General features: G+C 42.0%; 2 protein-coding genes and 1 long non-coding RNA gene across 4 annotated transcripts in view; 1 reads left to right on the plus strand and 2 right to left on the minus strand.

Moving 5' to 3' along the window:
* Window positions 1–12742, minus strand: part of fam117bb (family with sequence similarity 117 member Bb) — a 43193-nt gene extending 30451 nt beyond the window's left edge. Inside the window, exons 1-2 of the mRNA XM_017692219.2 lie at window positions 11954–12742; window positions 5600–5778 (exon numbers count right to left, since the gene is read on the minus strand). Coding sequence (XP_017547708.2) covers window positions 5600–5778; window positions 11954–12707 — 933 coding nt within the window. The 5' untranslated portion in view covers window positions 12708–12742. The remainder of the gene's footprint in view (window positions 1–5599; window positions 5779–11953) is intronic.
* LOC119263633 lies at window positions 12462–16378 on the plus strand. Of its 2 annotated transcripts, none has more exons than XR_005130404.1 (3): window positions 12462–12600; window positions 14201–14302; window positions 16247–16378. It is a non-coding gene; the product is annotated as an uncharacterized LOC119263633 (long non-coding RNA). The 2 variants fall into 2 exon arrangements; XR_005130403.1 differs by lacking the exon at window positions 12462–12600 and adding an exon at window positions 12684–12796.
* bmpr2b (bone morphogenetic protein receptor, type II b (serine/threonine kinase)) overlaps window positions 14373–20824 on the minus strand; it is a 70962-nt gene continuing 64510 nt past the window's right edge. The window contains exon 13 of the mRNA XM_017692218.2: window positions 14373–18548. Within this exon, the coding sequence (XP_017547707.1) occupies window positions 18277–18548 (272 nt within the window). The 3' untranslated portion in view covers window positions 14373–18276. The remainder of the gene's footprint in view (window positions 18549–20824) is intronic.

The following is a 20824-nucleotide window of genomic DNA, read 5'->3' on the forward strand; positions in this document are numbered from 1 at the left end:
TGATTAATACTCTATATATTGCCCAAGGGTGGCCAGGCGGTTAAGAAAGCACAAAAGAACATCCGTTAACCCAAAGAACAGACAGTAGAACGTTCTAGGACAGCTGAAGCACAGCAGAACATCCTAGAACAATTGAAGCATGGCAGAATGTATGCTTGAGTACATCTGAGCGGAGTTTCCATGCTCTCGGCAGAGCAAGAGCCCAACCTGAGCAGCAGCTGCTGTGTAGAAATGAGACTAAAGACTGAGCTCCATGTATAATTCCACCATTTAAACCCTCTCCAGCACTACCTTGGTCATCGCAGCACCTATGGATGAATTTCCTCTCAGCATAGCTCACTTTCTGCAGACAGCAGAGATTCTGTTAGGGCTAAAATTCACCACAGGCCACACACTAGCGTTAGAAAATAGCTGTGATTTTCAGGCAGTCAGTGAAGAGAGGGGGGATTAGCATGACAAAAAGCTCTTTCTTGTTAAAAAGCAACAAAGCTGGCAGGGTGACAGTTACAGGGAACAGACAGCGTGCAGGACATGGTCTTGTCAAAGGATGGATTCGTTTCATTCCCTTCAGGTACACTGTACTTAAACAGTACTAGAAACCTGACTGAGGCTGCCAGCACGAAAGGAACAGAATGCCATATTTTTGGTGTGTTTACAGAATGGAGGGAATTCCAGACTTAGCTAGCTTTAAATCAGGATACTGTGAGCATATTCAACCTCAAAACATCTCTGCAATCTATCTGACAGACTACCATTCTGAACAGTGTACTCTGGTTCCACAAGTAGAGGCCATACATAGTTACGATGCCAGTTAACTTTAAGCTTAGTTCTAACCTAAGATTTTCTGTCTCAAGACGGTAGATCACTACCCATTGCAACGTATACTCATGTCTAGCCTACTACAGAGAAGGTTTGTTCAGGATTTCAGATCATAAACAGCTTTTGGACCAATCAGGGACTGTAAGAGGAGAACACTTTTTTCTTTGCAATGTTCATGGCGTCAATCAAATGAAGAATATTGTTTTTTAGCAGAGGAAGCTATGTAGATATAAAGAATATAAAGCAATTATTACAACAGTAAGCACAAACACTAACAACACTGCTTTACTTTCTACATATTTACGTAGGTTTCTTTTTTGTTCTTTGGGGAAAAAACCCTGCTAGATATCTTCTGATGTTTCACAATCATCATAAACATCATGTTTTCATATGCAGTTGCATGACAATTAATCACAGCTTGAGCATATAGACCTAGGTAACAGAGAAAGTTGTTGACTTTGTAAACTGAGTTAACCATTGTTCCATTTGTCCTCATTTCTGTTGAAAAAGCTTCATGAGACAGGCCCCAGGACCTTTCAGTCAGCCAGATAACTTAAACCCAAAGTTCAGTAGGAAGAAAAGACGTAAACTTCATTCCTATTGCACAGCCCTTACTTTTAGCTTTCATGACCCAGCTAATGCACTGGAATACCTGCATAATACAGCTCTACCAAACTCTCAACAACTGTTCCTAAAGTTCAGGGCCTTGGTTTGCATGAAGCATAACATCTGGGAAGGTTTTGTGGCTCACCGTGAAGAAGCTGTAGCATCACCCCCCCCCCCCCCACGCGCTAGTAAATGAATTACAGAATTGCGCCGTATCCATCATGCACACAAGGACCAGTGTGCCGCTCAGACAGAGCCTTTTGTGCCATGTGAATGTTCCCCAATGAAAACATCCACCAAAATCTCACCTGTTTCCAGGGACCTGGGCTTTTCCCCTCAAGGCGAAAGCTGATGTAATTTCAGCATGCTCATTTCTCCTAAACGAGTAAGTTCTGAGCTTTTTCTGAGGCCTATTCTTAACGGTCCTCAGTGTGCAAGTCTGATCAGGTTTCTGCACTGGCGTAATTATGGCTCTCTGTAGCAAAGAGGCTCGTGTAAAACTCATCTCAGCTTCCCTTCGCTACACTTTCTCAGGGTTTGCAGACAAAGACTGGGACAAAGCATGAAACATAAGCAACAAGTCAGGATACTATAAGTCATGTGGTACACAGACTATAGCAGAATAAGCTGCACTGCTGCAGTATGCCACGACATGTATCCTGAAACCAGTCATGTGGCAGTCACGGGTGGGTATATTTGCTTTATATAAATCAAGTCATACTGGACATATTGAGAGTGGCTGCCCAGAACATAGCATGTCTGTGGCTGCATATTTCTCTTCTCAGCGTAGGAGGCAGGGGAGAGAAGCAAAGGCTCCATTCTGTGTTGTTGTTTGGTCACTAGGTGTGAGCTCAGCTCCATGGCAACTCACACCACCGTACCGATCCAAGATCTGGTTATTTTGGCATGATGTTGCAAAGAAAAAGGGAGTGAAAGAGAGGGAGAGAAAGAAACAGAGAGACGGAGCACTGCAAAGTCCATCCAAATTCCACATTTGTCTCTAGCTTGTGCACCCAGTTCCTGTGTTCTTTTACACTTATTGTGAGTCAGGCTGACACACACACACACAGAGAGAGAGACAGAGAGAGAGAGACAGAGAGAGAGAGACAGAGAGAGAGACAGAGAGAGAGCTGGGTGGAGGCCTAGAATCTCCAGAGGAAGACACACACACACACACACACACACACACACACACACACACACACTCACAAACAAACACTTTGGACAATAACAGAGGGCTCTTGAGACCCAGATCCCATAATCAGTAGTGCTGTGACAAGCGTGCTACTCTTTGTAGTTAAAGTGATTAGGCCTATTTGATCAAAAACACAGCTCTAATATCACATCCTGTCCAAATCACTGAGCCTTGTTATTGACAACTAACAATGTGCGATGTGGTATGAGGAAGCCATTCATGCACACAAATAGTCTTGCTTTGAAATCAGCACCTAACCCCAGCCTAAATGCAGGCTTATTACATGGTTTTTAAAGCTTAACACAAGAATAAACTTTTTAGTAACTGCTATGGTGGTAATTGATGTGCAAGTTATAGTATACAATACAAATAACATGCAAGCTACAGTATAAAGTACAACTAACATGCAAATTACAGTATACAATACAACTAACATGCAAGCTACAGTATAAAGTACAACTAACATGCAAATTATAGTATACAATACAACTAACATGCAAATTACAGTATACAATACAACGAACATGCAAGTTATAGTATACAACTAACATGCAAGCTACAGTATACAGTACAACTAACATGCAAATTACAGTATACAATACAACTAACATGCAAGTTATAGTATACAATACAACTAACATGCAAGTTACAGTATACAGTACAACATGCAAGTTATAGTATAAAGTCTAATAAGCACATTAAAGTATATGAATAAACTGATATCTTAGAGTATATAGTAAAACTATTATATAAGTAACTATAAGAATGAGGCTTTTAAAGACTAGCAAACCTAACCTAATGCACAGTATAGTGTGAGCTCAGGTGTAGCCCAGAGCTGAGAAGCTGTTGCTGGAAAATAAACAAGGCTTTAGGAAAGAATGAGGCCGTGATGGCGGCCAGTGTCTGCCTGCACCAGAAATATGCTTCAGTTTCCGTTCATCTCTCAGTAAACCAGGGAGAGGCTTCCTCCCGTCTTTCTTCAAACTCACACACATGCACACGCACTCCATGTTTATCTGTCCAGCTGGTCAATGCTCTTCTTATTTACTGCACAACTTATAATTCAATAGAGGTTTTCTAAATATCAAAAACAGCTGCTAAATAATTCGTGTGTAGACATAAAAGCTTACAAACTTTATGAAATTAGAGAAACCATGTCAAATGTATAAAACCTCTTATCTGCCAAGATCTTGTCTCGTGTACAAACACGTGTGTTCTTTTTACATTACCATCACCTCTGTCCTGAATACTGGGTAATGCTATGCACCACACAGAGACTGAAACATGCAGGAAAACCACATTAAAAGCCCACAGTAATCACTGGTAGGAGCTTTTCAGAGAGGAAACCAGCACGTGTTTACATGTGCTCACCTGTGTGGTCCAGTGGAGCGGTCTGTGAGTAGTATGAGGCATGAGCTTTGTATTAACAGTTATACGGGGTAGTGACTTGATTATTGGTCAAGGATTGTGGGTCAGTGGAATCAAAGGTAATTAAAGGCCACTTCAGTGTAGTCAGAGTTTGTTCGGCTGGCATTGACAAATGTTTCATGTTTTTTTTTTTCTTTCCCTCCAGATCAGCAAAAATGAGCACGAGGGCGTTTGGGCACAGCATTTGAACAATGAGGGCACACAAATGTAAAATCATTTCTCTTGCAAATATGGTGTGTGCTTGTATACAGTGTATATTGTCCATATACATTGCACATATATACTTACTCAGGACTGTATTAGGTAGACCTACCTTGTATTGACATTAACCTGACTTTTACCCTGTTCATTAATGGTCAGGGACCCCACAGGACCACCACAGCGCTTGTATTATTTGGGTGGTGGATCATTCTCAGCACTGCAGTGACACTGACTTGATGGTTGGCCCGTTACTGTGTTGGAAACGTATGAGAGGATCAGACACAGGAGTGCTGCTGAAGTCTGTGTCCACTCACTGTCCAATCTATTATTCACACCTACTTTGTTTGTCACCTTGTAGATGTCAGGTCAACTGTTGTTGCACAGTTTGTGTTGGTCATCCTCTAGCCCTTCATCAGTAGTCACAGGACACTGCTCACAGGATGCTGTTGTCTGATACACTCAGACCAGCACAACACACATTAACACACCACCATAATGTCAGCGTCCCTGTTGTGTGGAGAATGAACCACCACCAAATAATACCTGTTCTGTTTATGGTGATGCACTAACATATATAAAATCAGAAGGTACTATAATGTTAATATTGGTATGTACTGTAACATTAGCGTTTTTCTGAATAAAAATAAAAAGGTAGCTAAAATCAGATTTTCGCAGGTCCCTCATAAATCATGTATGTGTATTTCTGTATTACTACTTCACTAATTTAGTGCATACTTGCATTGTGTTGTGCAAAGTTTAGCTACATATTCATGATTTTGACATTTTAAAGTACCTTATACTTGGTATAAATAGGATTAGCCTAAATGACAATTATTTTCAAAACTTTGACATCACAAGAATAGGTTAAAATGTGTAAAGTATGATCTATTTATTATCAAAGTAGAGCTTTTGTCCATACAGCATATGGGTTTTTTTAGAGTGGCTTTAAAGCAGAACTGCATAACCTTTTGAAAAAAATCTTTATTGCTTAAACCTTTACAACATAGATCCACAGATCCTTCAGTTTTTCATAGAAAAACCATGAAACCTAAGCAGCTTTATATTTCATTTGGTATTTATATATATATATATATATATATATATATATATATATATATATATATATATATTACAGTTATTGTAAAGCGACAAAGATAAAGTGTGCATTCCTATTAAAAATATTTGGGAAGTCATGGTGGACATGCTTCTGTAACAATGAGTGAACGCTGGAACTCAAATGGTTTGTTGACAGAGGCCTGAATGTTGAGCTGGGAGGTAGAGAGAGAGGAAGAAAGAGAGGAAGAAAGAGAGAGAAACAGAAGGAGAAAGAGAGATTGACATTGGACTCACCTGGGTGGCTTTGTCTCTCATGTAAGGCACACAGGGGGCATGGGTGGCATCCCGGGGCCATTGACCCAAAAGGTAGGGACCGGTCAGGGCGTCCAGTGAGGAGGTACGGCGGATACTTCCACTGCTACTAGTGCTACTGCTGCTGCACACTGGGCCAGCCAGCGGAAGCCTGGGCCTCTCTGTGGAGAAGACAGCCAGAGAGCAGGGAAGAGATAGAGACAGCAGGAAAGATGGGGGAGGAAACAATTGTGGGTGAAAGACGGGTGAAGTGCAATGGTGACAAACAGTATGAGAGGAAAAAGGAACAGATGGAAAGGAGAAGAGCGAAAAAAGGACAAAAAAAGCAAATCAAGCAAGTATTAGGAGCTTAACATGTGAATTGAGGCCAGTTCATTAAAGTTGACCATGATCAATCTTATTTGCTTAGTAAGAATACACTGCAGGAGCATGTGACCATACACCTATGTGCATGTGTGTGTGCGCATGGGCCCGTTTATTAGCAGGCTGGAGTGTAAATAGCTGGCAGCATTGCTGGTGATAAGCAGTAAAGCTCAGCAGATTGAGACAGCATTAGTCTAGTGGCCAACAGCCTTTTTAATGAAGGCAAAGCTGATTAAGCACTGATTGGCTGTGGCAGACTGGCTTGGAGGAAGCAGCCCTCATGTCTTGACCTACATTCACGCAGACTCCACAAGTAATTGCCCCCCTCCACACCTCCCCTCACTTCTCTCCCTCTCTCTCTCATTCTTTCCACCACACAATCAACAGGCTCTCTCTCTCTTTCACACACAGACACACAATCTCCCTCTATCGCTCTCTTTCTCAAGCCTTCTTTCATATAAATCTGCTCTGCTGAATTACACTTGAGAAGGGCAAGGTGTACAGTAAGAAAGAAGCACCAGCACCTGCTGTTTTTGTGCAGGATCGGCAGCCGAGCTTTTGCAAGAAACGCAGCATATGGGCTTTTCAGAGCAGCTTTAAAGCACAACTACACAATCTTTTCACAAAGTCTTCAGTGCCTAAACGTTTACTAGACAGATTACATCAGCGCTGGGTGTTTGTGTCTATGCATGTGCGTCTTATCCTCTTTGGATTTTCTCTGCCACTCCCAGGAAAACAAATCGGAGGGGAATCATTAAACTTGTTTGCATCCATGATTCTAATGAGCACACACATATACCTTACAGACAAAATAAGCAGGGCAACATCAGACAATCAACAGTCAAAGTGGCTTCTATGTTTATAGGTCTGCACTGTTAAAACAGAGTGGATGTTTTGTTTGGCCTGTATTTGTGTTTTTAAGCTAACATCAACATGGTGGCAAAATAATATTTTTGCTTAATAACAACAACATTGTCCACAACATTGTCCTGGAAACTCGTTCTCTGTGTTCACTGCCTGCACTGAGCTAAAAGTTTGACTAACATAGCAACAAAGACTGAAGGAGACAGGTCTTAATACTGTTGCCAAACAAACCAACCTGTTCTGGGTTGAAACTAGTGCACTAGAGCTGGGAAAATGAATGTGCTGGGCAGTGGTGCAAAATACAAAACGAGCAGATCAACAAGTTTTCACTGTCTGCAGGGATTCTTACTTCACTCTAAGGTGACATCAGACACTTGTTGAAAAAAGAGAAAAGCAGAAGTGGATGTTTGCTGTGCATTTCGAAACAGTGAGCATATTGGGGGGGTGGGGGGGGTGAGTTGAGACTAGCAGAAAGATTTTGAAGAGGAGGAACCTGTTAGGAATTCAAAAGGAAGTCATGCCAGCTGTGTGTGTGTGTGTGTGTGTGTGTGAGTGAGAGAGAGAAGGCAGAAGCTATCAGCTCATGCTGCAGCCTCAGCAGTGTGTGTGTGTGTGTGCGCGTTTGTGTTTGTTAATGTGTTAACATGGGAACTGAAGTATGCCTGCAAGGCCTTCTGTGTGTTGCAATAATAAATGAGCCTATTTAACTCCAAGAGCAGTGATGATGTCTGGGTGTGTGTGCATGTACCAGCAGCCCATATTCAACATCAGCTATAGCAAAGTCTCTTTTAAATCTTGAATCTCAGAGTTTCAGAATCTGTGTTCTGGGAAGGAAAAGGTCGGACTGGTGTATTCTCTGGAACTACAATGAGAGCAATGCCATACTTTTCTCAACCCTGCACATTTTAGTGTTTTATGTGCTTTAACACACCTGATCAGCTGACTGACCGTTCTGTGCTTCGCTCACAAAGGAGTCCTTTCATGGACACTGTTGCTAGGTTGGACAAGCTTGGCAAAAATGTTGGCAAAAATCTCATTCAACCTAATAAGAAGTCGTACTGCAAAAAAAAGCGAAATGTTTGATTGACGTAGAAACAGTAACTATGGGAAATAGGACTTGTCAGTACGTTCCTTCCTAGAGTGAAATGAGTGTGCTAAAGCAGGGAACATGCTAAATATGTGGGGACATGGTGCTGGTTGGGAACCACTGAGGGTTGCTGTGTTGATACAGCTTGGCTGCTTGGTAGTGTGAGATGTGTAGATGTTCTTATAAGTGCTAAAATCTCTTTTCTGCAGCAGTGTACATTCAATACCCATCCGTGTTGTGTCTATCCTACACTCTATCCATTAAACTCTCTTCAGTCATTCACAGATAAGAACAAACAAAAACTGTGCACAGCGAGTATCTACAAAAATCCTGAATATTAGACTCATTCTGCTAAACTAACTGAGCATATAGTCTGACTAATGCTTAAAGAATGGTGACAGTGCTCTAAACACATATTTATATTTTACATTAGACTCAATGCAGCTCATAACTCTACTACACAATGTAACTCAAATCTCTTAGCAGAAAATATATTTAGGTAATAAAGACAGGCAGAGGCAACTTTATATAGATCAATTCACCCTTAATAAACATGAAATTGTCTTGTAAATACATGCAGAACTTACAGGGAAGAAACAGAAAGCTGAAAGATCTCTCGCATTGTAACATGATTACCTAAGCAGGTAATAAAATATTAACCTCACTACTGTCGGATGAATGCCAGTGCATGTTTGGCCTATAAAACAAAAATTAATCTTCGACCAGACTCAACACATTCTATTCCCAGGATCAAATAAACTGAAGCTAGGAGAGACTTCAAAGGAGGAAAATGAAGTAGTGGCAGTGGCTTGATTTCCAATCGGATTCTTTTGTTAGGGATCCAGTGTGATCGCGTCCTGGCCTGCCCTTACCATCCCACTGTGCAGCCTGAGAGCAGGGAGTGCCATGCTTTGCTTTACCTCATCTAAGCCTCTTTGCTTTCTCTAAGCACTAGTGGATCAATGCATTGTGTGGGTTGAGTGACTTAATGAAAATGTATTACATGAATGTAGAGCTGTTTGGAGCATCATCCAATGATGGGGCCATACATCAATGTGGATGTTTAATTTTAGCTGTAGTAATAAATTAGAAGCAATGTAACATTTTAACATAGGAAACATTATAACAGACCCAACCAAAATCACTGTAAAGCTTATTTTGCAGCATTCAAGGCATTTTATAGCAGAGCATACCAGAACTCAGGGAGCATGGCTTCAGTAACTTTATAAATGCAAACTTAAATATCTTCACATACGGTGATACGCTGACATATTTCGAAAATGTCATGATACTGAATTTTCCCCACACTGCCTAATGCTCCATGAATGACAGTTCTTGTGGAAATAAGGCCTCCTGAAAACTAGTTAACAAATGTCCTTGAAGAGTTTTCTCCAATTACTGTTAACTTTTTTGTGGGACACATTCAATGAAAACAGATTTCATGCTTGGAAGCCCTTATGTAGTTGTGTTCCTCCATTTCAAGCCTTCATCCCCTTTCTCCATCCTTCACTCATTTTCCCCTCTCTCTCTCTCTCTCTCTCTCTCTCTCAAATACTAGTGCCTTCAAAGGGTCTTGAGCAAGCCTGTTGATCTGGAAAATTACTAGACTTTCCAAGCACAAGAGCAGATTGTTTGGAGGAGTACAATGGAAAAGGTGAGATGAGGGGGAAAGCAGCCGGAGGGACTGAAAACAGAAATCAGCAGGCCTTTCAATGGGTGCAGGCTATGTGCCCTAAAACTGTATCAAAGGCTTGAAAACACTGCATGAGGGGCTTATGTTGATTAGCTGTGATGAAAAATAAGAGAGATATTCTTCCCCCTTCCTAGCTGTGGTCTGAAAGAGCCAGGAGCCAGTATTGCTTCTACAGCTGGAACAACCTCATGATCAACTATGTCTGCTTCCATTACAGGCCCCAATTACCCGAATCTCTGAACGCTGGTTTAACAATAATCTCCTGCATGTTCTGCTCCCATGTTTACAGTCAGGCCTGCAGACGTTGAATCCTAAGGGATTCTACATGATGAGTTATTTTCTTTAGACCATTTGGGGGAAAAGTAACAGCTGCTGCAGTTTCACTGCAATGGCAGTGAAACTTTTGGCAATGTTTGGATAACCTCCCAGAGAAAATGCTCTAAATAATGTGTGATGATGTTGGGAAAGGGATCATTAAAAGTTACACTCCATGATCTACACTCTTTAAATAAAGGTTCCTGAATGGTTCCTAGTTTGTACATGTCTTTCATGGACATAGAACATTTGCAGTTTCTTTACACTTGCGAATCTCATTTACAAAAATGGATGTTCTAACAGCAATCTAATGAATGGTTCTTCTATTTTATCATCCAAAGAACCCCTTTTAGAACATTTTTGGAAAAGCGGTTTGAGAATAGTCTTGAAACAAGCACGTCAGACACAGGATGAACCTTTGTTTCGCATTATTCATTGATAGAGGCCTCCTCTCTACACCACACTGCTTCAGTATAATCAAAACTGAGCAAGGCCATGCTGTTCTCTTACCATGTGGTGAGCCTAGCTATCCTAACGGCTTTTCACTATCTGCCTCAGTACCCACACAGCATGTATGAAAAAGCAGCCTGTCTGAGAAACCTCCAGTTGAACATTAAGTATCATCTGCAGACAAAATATGGCACTGTCGAGTGCACTATCAGCAGGTTCATGGTTTTGGTGCCCCCATTTCTCAAGTTTCTCTGCCCCTGCCCCCCTCCCCCTATAGCAGACCATGAGACCAGATGGGGTTTTCAGGCCTAATCGCTTTGTGCCCGCCACAGCCCCAGTAAAGAGAATATGAGTTATAGTGACATGGGGCACAGTGGCAGGACAGTGGGGGAGGATGATAATCCACGGAGCCCTGGCCGGGGGGGGGGGGGGGTTGTGGAGCATCTCCTGACAGAATGAATGGGAAATGACAATGGCACTGTCCGTTAAACTGATGCCCTGATGACCGTGTTAATGCCTTCTCCTTCAGTTGTCATGCATGATAATAAAGAGGCCCGATTTCGCTTGTCAAGTAGTTTGAATGGTTGAAGATTGAGGCTAGGTAATATCAAGAAATTATTACAGCAGACACTAGCCTGGTTTGGTCTTTTTCCTGCACCTCAGTCACATTATCAGCTAATGATAACGTCCATTTGAGCTTAATGAACTATGTAAAACACAGGAAAACACATAGCTGCAGGGCAGGTGTATGCTGGAAGACTGGAGGGTTGGAAACTTTTCTGTGTAGAATTGGCATGCAAGCTTCCAAAGTGAAAGTGCTGACAGCAACAGCTACTGCAGCACTTACAAGAATACATTAATTAATTTATATTATATATATATACACTGCTGTCAGAACAATACCTTGCAACTCCATTTCTGTCATTTTTTCAGCTTTTGGCATAATTTGAAAATACCTGTTGGCCTTTACATTGTGTGTAAATTTCATGATGCATGGACCAAAAAGAATGACTTTGAAAGAATTCTGGTTCTATTAACTTACTTTAAAAGTAAAGTACATTTTTTCCTTCTCCTGTAAAACTACTGATTTGGAGATGCAAGGTTTGGTTTGTTTTTTGCACGCACACAAACTTTTTAATCCACTTATCCTCCTGGGTCGCATGGGGGGGGGGGTGGGGGGTGTAAATTACGTTTATTAATGAATATATATATTAAACAGGTACTGCAGATTTTTTCCACCCTGCTGCATCTGTAGCATATGGCTGATTACCATTGACAACAATTTGCTTGTGTTTGAAATACCTGCTGACTCAAAAAACATAATAGAAGCCAACAGGTCAGCACCTGCCCATAGGCCTCTATAATACATGTATTTCAAGTCAACAAGTGTTCCTTTAAATCAGTCACCTGAATTCACGGCCTAGCTGCAATTTTCTCTTTAGCTCTCTCTGCAACAACTCAAAAAAAGTATGAATGAACTGAATGAACTGGGTTAATGAATATATGAATAAACTTCCATTATAAACTATTGTTAACAGTCTGTAAGCAGACAGGTGCAGGTTACCTTTGCAGACAGGCGAGCTGGGGCTTATTCTCTCTGGGGACAGTCTGTCATTATCCGGGCCGCAGTGATGTGGGGACGCTTGGGCTTTACTCCTGTGACCACAAGACGAAGAGGAGCAAGATGAAGAACAAGATGATGATGAAGAGGCCGGTGGGTGCGGAGTCAGCACTGCAGTGTCCGTGAAGCAGCTGGATTGCTGCTGAGAGGAAGAGTGGGAACCGCTGGCCAAAGGGCAAGAGGATCCGAGAGGAGGGCTGATGACGCTGGCCAGCGGTGAAGCTAGGCTAACCTGTGCACACGCAGACTGGGACTGGGAAGATCTAACCTGGGAACTGGATGCAGCCACGTAGGGAGCGAGAGTGGGGCTACTTCTGAGGGTTGATGAACAAGAGGAAGAGGAGGAGGACGGGCTCAAAGCTGCCGAGGCTGCGCCCCTTGTGGGGCTCCGGCTTCGGTTAGCAGTTGAGCGGGATCCAGCAGAGTCACAGCCGCCGCCGAGGCACTTCAAGCCGGCGCCGCTTCCTGCAGCAGCCGCCGCCGACGACAGCACCGTCCTCGCCGCCAGGGGGAGCTGCTGGGGCTGTAACTGCTGCTGCGGCTGAGGCTTGAGCTGGAACGGGACGGTGGCTTTCATGGGCAGCAGGCGAGTAAGTAAACTGACCCCAGCGCTTATTCCCGATGCTCCAGCCGCGGATCCCCCGCTTACAGCGCAGCTCGACGTCGGAGAACCGTTTTTCCGAAGCCGTTGGGACATGACGACGACGGTAGCTGACCCCAAAGCTTGGTCAAACTACCGAAATGGGAACCAAAAAGAGAAAACAGAGGGTATAAACATACGCTGAGGTATGTTGTGTGAGGTTTTGTGTAGGGGGGAAAGGGGTCCTCGTCTGGTCACTCCATATGGCCCGGTTACGTCTCCGTGGCCCCTCCGCTCCGCCGCCTGAGCCGTTTTTACAAGCTGAAAAGTAAACGGGAGAAAAATTCAGAGCCACGCACTGAGAAGTGCTGCCAGAGCTCCGCCCCCTGTCTCGGATTGGCCAATGTGTGAGCCAAGGCAACTTCTTATTGGCTGCGTAGTGGATCCTTTTAATTCCTTAAAGTTACTAGATCTTTTCCAAACACATTTAAACTAACAGCGTTAACGCTGCGTTACACAGGCTGTAAGACTTCATGATCAGCGTAGAAATGTCTCTTGTTACGATTTTCTAAACGGAAACAGAAAAAAAGGAACAGAAAGGCGTTCGTCCCAAACGTGCGACCGTGAGATCGGAGCAGATTCTGATGTATTTTGTTGTGTCCCCTCTGCGACTTGTCGGTGGGCACTCATTTTAAGCACGATGGTTTTACCTCCATTGGAAATTTGGAAATGGGGGAATTGCTTTGTTGTGGTCAACACGTGCTTCTGGCATCGACAATGCTGCTTTAACACCCTCGTGTGGCCAGTTAATAAAAACTGTACCTCTTGCATTTAAATGAAGGTCATCTATGCAACACTGTGGAAAAGTCCTAAGACACTAATGAAAATTGTTTAAATCGACTAATCTCGGCATTTTTTGTGTCAGTAAATTCAATGTATAACACTAGAATAAATACATGTAAACAAGATACAGTAAAAGTAACAAGATTTTTTTGTTTGTTTTTAGGAAAGATGATATCTTAGTCTACAGTTAGAAAAACAAGTCTTGTTCCTGACTTCTCCACCCACTGTATGGGTTTGTTAAATGAGAGATTTGGAAATCCCTGATAAAAGCTGATGATTTTGCGATCTAATGGGAATTGACAATGATTATTGTTAGACTGTATTATATTAGAGATGACTCATTTTCTGTAGAACACCTTCAGATCCCATTAGGAAACCATCACATGTATCTAGAATCAGTTCTACAATTAGAACCCTTTACACTGCAATATCAACCCATTATAATACCATCACTGTCTATTGGACCCCCTCAGTAACCAGCAGAAACTTTTTTTTTCTTCAGCAGGCATGGTGGAGCTAACACTCTTAACACACACACACTTAAATCCACAATGCACTGTATAGGTGTGTGTTTACTCTGTTTTTGATCAAATAAACACTTACTGCCTGAATAAATGGCTTTACTTATAATTCCAAACAGGCCTGCTATATCCTTCTGCAGAGCTCTACCACAAACTTGGGGGGAGGGGACATAAATGGTAACATAAATGTGGTGATTTTCGGCTCATGTGTAGCTGCTGCATTTTATTGTCAATGCTTTTCTACAGAGATTCTAAGACCAGTGTATGCAGATGAGCACCTTTATCAGCAAGGGGTGGACCTTAAAGTAGCTTGATTGACTGGACACTTCTGGACATCCCGTGTATACGGTACGTTTAATTTAAATTTAATTTAATTTTATTTACTTCTCAGTGCAAAAGAATCAACAAGAGCCATCACTTCATTAATATAATCTTTAATCAACTGAGTAATGCAGGGTTGTACAGCAAGCTTTATTTCTAAATGGCATTTAAACATATATCTTTCTGAGTAGACTAAACTGAGTAGAGTTATCATTTGTTCTTTTTCTCAAAGCGCTTACTTTACAAGCTGTAATAGAAAACATTTCAGTGGCTTTTTTGAGCAACACTATGCAGGGGCCACAGATCTGAATGGAGCCTTCAGCATCAGTATGAATTTAACAGATTGAAAGAAAAAAGAAAGAAAAAACAGCAGCCCATCATGAACAAATACCTTTCATTCACATACAAAAGAAAATCAACTATTCTAGCTTCTTGAGGATTTTAAGATGACATACCGCTTGCCCAGTTAAATTGGACATTTATGTGCATGCCTGGATTTGAAAAGAGGTGCAGTGGTTTTGGGATTTATGAATCAACTTGCATTCCTTTTGCGTTTAGTGGAACTGGCAGTTGCAGGGCCATTTGAAATGCATATTTAGATTTATATTACTGAATTGCATATTATGTTTGATATTTATATGATATGAGTGGGTGTAGAGAGACACGATTCCGTTAGAAAACTAGAAATGTGGCCTACTTTCACCTCAATCAGTCTTTACAAGCAAAGTTGAGTTCAAGCCATGTGACAGCCTCGTAACCAAAAGCAGCCATGTTTACTCTAGAGTACAGCCCAGAGCTCAATGGCTGGCATTAAAGGGAAAGAAGGAAAGTGTTCCACATAGATTTAGCCTAGTCCTGGACTGAATCAATCTGGCAACGGTTAATTTCCATTTAAAATCCAATAAAACACTAAACATAATAAACTTAATCTGTGTCCAGGACATCTACCATTAAAGTTTCAGTCTATTGAGTACTGTAGAGGGGTTTACACAAAGGTAGAGGCCACTAGTGTAAAGATAGATTCACCAAACAAACTTAAATTCTGTGCCAATATTCCTCTCTAATATTCATCTTCATTTTGAAATCAAACATCTAGTGAATGGGAAAACAGAGAGCTGGGAACACTGAGAATTCTTAAACATGTGGAGGTCCTATTTTATCTTGTATAGGGGTAATAAGCATCACATTTCTTTACATTTTTCACTTGTTTGGCTCCAGACATGAACAACATGTACATAACATGTAATTCCGATCTGGCTTGCATTACTGTGCTATTTTATCTAGAGATAAATAATCACAGTGTTGTAGCATTATCCCTTGGTCCCACAGCAACAGTAGAGTCTTCTGTATAGGCGCAGACAACCGCACTATATACAGATATATTTACACCACATCGGTGAGCCTATATTACACGCACACACACACACACACACACACACAGAAAAGAACGATTTTCACATCAACAATTTAGATACGAGGAAATGCAACAGATTTCTCTTTTTCAGTTGTTAGTTACAGCATAAGTCCTCACCACTTCCATAGAAAGCCTAGTCCAAAGCGGACTTGGCACGGTGCAAGGGGCTTATTGTTTCCTCATTACTAAGAATTTAACTGTAATTTACGATGAATACAGTATGCTTGGAGAATTTTACATTAGTCTCTATTTGGGAAAGCTTTGCCTTGCAGCATCAGAGTTTTCCAGAATGGAGCATCAATATGTAATTATTTGAACAGCTCAAGTCTGAAGCTCACAGCAGTTCTGCAGCTTTTAAACTGTCTGCAGAATGCATCCGACTCCACAGGCAGTAATTGTGGCAAGGGAAGAAATTTAGCTGGTAGACGCATCAACTGCCCTAAAAGAGTCAGTTTAGAATGAGGGTGATTAAAACAATGGGATGCAACGTCTAAAACACAATAATTATGCCTGATTATGATTCTAGTGGCACTGATAAATTTTGTTTGGTTTTGCAGGCAAGAGCCAACCTTTGTTCAAACTGCTCTTACACATGAAGGACTGAGCTGCATGAAGATGAGGGAAAACCCAATGACAGCGCAACCCTTAAACTGCCAATAAACTTAAAAGGGTCATTATGGAGAAAAATAAAATGCAAGTATGACAGTTTTACATGGTTATAAACATCTCACAGATTTCATTATAATAATAATAAAAATAACAAAACAGCCTTGCTTCAGACAAAATCTTAACATACAGATTTGAGGTTTGGCCCTTGGCACTACGTAAAAAAAAAAGGAAAATAAAGATAGCTAAAATGAAAACTAACTGAGGGGTAACAGCTAAAAGATACCTCAGGGCACATACGTATCAGACTGTGAGACTAAGAGCGCTGATCTAGTCAGCTTCCCTTTGTCAATATGATTGTACTCATAAGAAAATCAAAGGTACTCTTACTCTGAAGTCTGATACATATGAGCATAGTCACAATTTCTCATTATACAAGACTTTGTCATTTCATTACAGTTTCCATAAACAGAGGATGGAAAAAGAAAGAACTGAAGTAGCTGTAATAATGCACAGTATTGTATACATTAACTTCCAGCTGTATGTAGTGTAACATTACATATAAATTACATTTGAACTATGTACGTCATGTTGACTGTGCTGACTGTGACAGTGGAATGCAGAGAGCAACTTGACCTAAGCCACTTGACTTGTCCACTCTCTTGCATACCTGTGCTCCAGGGAGCTGAGTAAAGCAGAGAGCTTTCAGCAGAAGTGCGAAATTGAATGCCACAACTGCTCAGGCACTCTTACACACACCCTTACACAGATACAGAGAGAGCGATGCATTAGACTGTTGCCGTAGACACACACTCGCTCCCTACACAGACACCAGTCGTTCCATGGTGCACATACAGAGGACCAGCCCGCCCCTCCGCAAAATGGACCACGTGAACGAGTGTGTTACATGTATATACTTTAGTGTCTGCTGAGAAGGGAGAACTTTATTCCAGAGACCAGACTGAGCTGGAGCTTGACTCAGACTGTAACAGAACTGAAAATCTTCTGTCCTTTGAGCTTGCAAGCTTTCAACCATCTCATGTGCACTTCCAACATTTGAAGTAAAGATAAAAACAAACAATGCAGTCACCCCTTTTTTTGATTGTTTGCTTCTCCTTCTCAGGTTTGATGGGATTGATAAGAAGGTAAAGGATTGTCATCCAGAAGATGCAAACTGGGGTGCTCGTATAAACACAAGGTTGCTGGTAAGTGCACCATATAGTTAACAATATTATTTTAAAAAATGCTGCAAAAATATAGAACATAAGTTTTAAAGAGCACCTCAAAGCTAAAGCCTATTGCACATTTCAAAATGTAATACAAAAATGGGAGATACACAGATATTACACACAACAAAAACAATGTATGAATGTACTATGTATAAAAACCTCTAAACAGAAGTGACTGCAGTCAACCGTGTCTTAGAGACCACTGCTTTTACGACTGGCATTTTTATATGGACTAAATTTCGTTCGGGTCCATAAGAGCAGTCGAGCATGATTGTTAAAATCAACACATTGTCATATTCTTTCTTGATTTTTTTCAGTTTTAAGACCAGCCTTACACATGGTCAGAGGAAGCAGATTTAACTGTGTGATTAAGATTACTTATAAAAAAAGTGCAACAAATAAAAGAAAGTAATTATCAAACGACCATACATACTTTGATTTAAAATGGAACAACAAAAATAATGGAAGCATTTTAAGCCAATGTTGCTGCATAGCTGGGTACGGTTTAAAGCAATTTCTTCAAAGAGAGTTGGAGAAGTTCCACGTTACAATGTTAAGTGCTTGCAAATTACGTCTGAGTGTCTGCGTTCCAAAAACGGTTTCTTTTCTCTCTCTCTCTCTCTTTCTCTCCCTTAAACTTTCTCTTACTGGATTTCAAATAGGATCTTGGGAAACAAATAACATGCTGCCAAACCCTCCAGTTTCAACAAGCTGATCTTGGCCCTTTCTCAGCAGGGTTCAATGGTCAGAGTTCACAGGCAGGTCATGCCAGGTGGGTCAGAGGAGAGGGTGGCAGTGGCAGTTCCTCCTCCCACCAGGAACACAGCAGTGCTGGATTTGGAGCGGGTGGCGCCCGACGCACCCTGACTTCCACCTGCCCCGTTGTTGTTCACCTCTCCATCCAGCGTATCCGTGGAGATGACCCATGTAGAGGGGCGCCACCGCTTCAAAGAATAAGGCGTCTTCACACGTCTCTTTATCTTCTCACCTGATCCGGCTTTTCCCTCCTGAGACGAGCCCTCACCTGTTCAGCAGAGGAGAGAGAAAGACAGATAGATTTGTACTTCAAGTGTTAGGTCTTACTATTACCAAATGGTAAACTGCAAAATTATGTTGATAAATTACACCCCCACTTGGTTCAAGAATGTAACTGCATATTATTCAGCAGAGGGTGAGTACCAAGAGAGTATAGCCAGCTAACGTGAGGCCAAACCTGAGGATTTCCCAATAGAAAATGTTTCTTGGCTCATTTTCTATTGGACAGGCTTGACTTTGGGTTTAGGTTATCTAAACTGAGAAATTTATTTCTCTATATTTGCAGGATTCTTGAGTCAGATACTTGTATATTTTGCAGATCTTGCACATTTGATTGAATGAATAAATGAATGAATGTACAACCATTTGTCACACTGTGAAATTAGACCTCTGCATTTAACCATCTCATGCAGTGAAACACCCACATACATGCACGCTAGTGAACATACACACTAGGGGGCAGTGAGCACACTTGCCCGGAGCATTGGGCAGCCCTATCCACGGTGCACCCCCACCGGGAGGCATATAGGGGGCATACGAATCAGATGCCCGAACCACCTCAGCTGGCTCCTCTCAATGCGGAGGAGTAGCGGCTCTACTCTGAGCTCCTCCTGGATGGCGGAGCTCCTCACCCTATCAAATAGAGTATAGCCCCGCCACCCTGCGAAGAAAGCTCATTTCCGCCGCTTGTATTCATGATCTTATTCTTTCGGTCATTACCCACAGCTCATGACCATAGGTGAGGGTCGGGATGTAGACCGACTGGTTTACAGAGAGCTTTGCCTTATGGCTCAGCTCCCTCTTCACCACTACAGTCCGGCACAGTGACCGCATTACTGCTGCTGCCTGTCACAGCCTGCGGCCGATCTCACGATCCCTCTTCCCATGACTCGTGAACAAAACCCCGAGATACTTAAACTCCTCCACCTGGGGCAAGTCTTTTCCCTTTACCTGGAGTGGGCATGCAATCCTTTCCTGGGCTAAGGCCATGGACTTGGAGGTGCTGATCTGCATACCAACCACTTCACACACAGCTGGAAACCGCTCCAGTGAGCGCTGGAGGCATCCATGTGATTCAACCAAAAGAACAACATCTGCAAATAGCAGAGTCGCCACCCTCCGGCCGCCACACATAATGCCCTCCTGACCCCGGCTACGCCTTGACACCCTGTCCATGAATATCACGAACAGGAGTGGAGACAGGGCACAACCCTGCAGGAGCCCAACACTAATACTGAAAGGGTCCGACTTAATGCTGAGTATACGGACACAGCTCTCACTCTGGGAGTACAGAGATTGAATGGCCAGGAGTAGTATCCCCGGTACCCCATACTCCTGGAGGACCTCCCACAAGATATCTCGGGGAACCCCATCGTAAGCCTTCTTCAAATCCACAAAACACATATAGACTGGGTTGGCAAACTCCCATGCCCTCTAAAAAATCCACGAGAGGGTGAAAAGCTGGTCCATTGCTCCGTGGCCGGGACGGAATCTGCATTGTTCCTCCTTAATCTGAGGTTCAACTATCGGTCGGAGTCTCGTTTCCAGCACCTTGGTATAGATTTTCCCAGGGAGGCTGAGCAGTGTGATACCCTGATAGTTGACACACACACTCCGGGCCCCTTTTTAAAAAATGGGGACCACCACCCTGGTCTGCAAGTCCAACACATGCCAGACATGTATACTGTGATACCCAATTACAGCCAAAGCACATCACACCTATATTGCTGTAAAATTCACTTTGTTTTCATACATGTAAAGATGTGATGTCCATTTTGGATGCGTCTTTGTGTTTATTTGTTCATTGTGGCTGTATCTTGGTGTTTATTTGTATAATTTGAATTCTGAGACACAGTCCTTGTACATGTACTAGGTCAGTAAAGGAATTTTGATTCTGACAGCAGCATAGCCCCAGTACAAACAATTCTGACAGCAGCATTGGAGAGAAAGCATGTTTGTACTGGGGCTGCACAATATAGACACAAAATATGATGTTCGATAAAGCTGTCAAATATGAAGATGATGTCATGAGAAGCAATAAATTATTAAAATATTGTGCCTCTGACTGGATATGGCGTAAGTACAGACTTTTTAAGATTTGTATATTACACATATTTATATTGGCACAATAGAACAAAACTAAAATATTAATTATTTATTTAGTTAGTTATTAAAATGTTTGTTATGACACTGATCATTACTGCCTCAAACACTTAAAACACAATAGTTGGTGTGAAAACAATTGTAATGTTTGTAGTTCAAGAT

This window comes from Pygocentrus nattereri, chromosome 6, assembly GCF_015220715.1.
Source record: "Pygocentrus nattereri isolate fPygNat1 chromosome 6, fPygNat1.pri, whole genome shotgun sequence".
Lineage (NCBI taxonomy): Eukaryota > Metazoa > Chordata > Actinopteri > Characiformes > Serrasalmidae > Pygocentrus > Pygocentrus nattereri.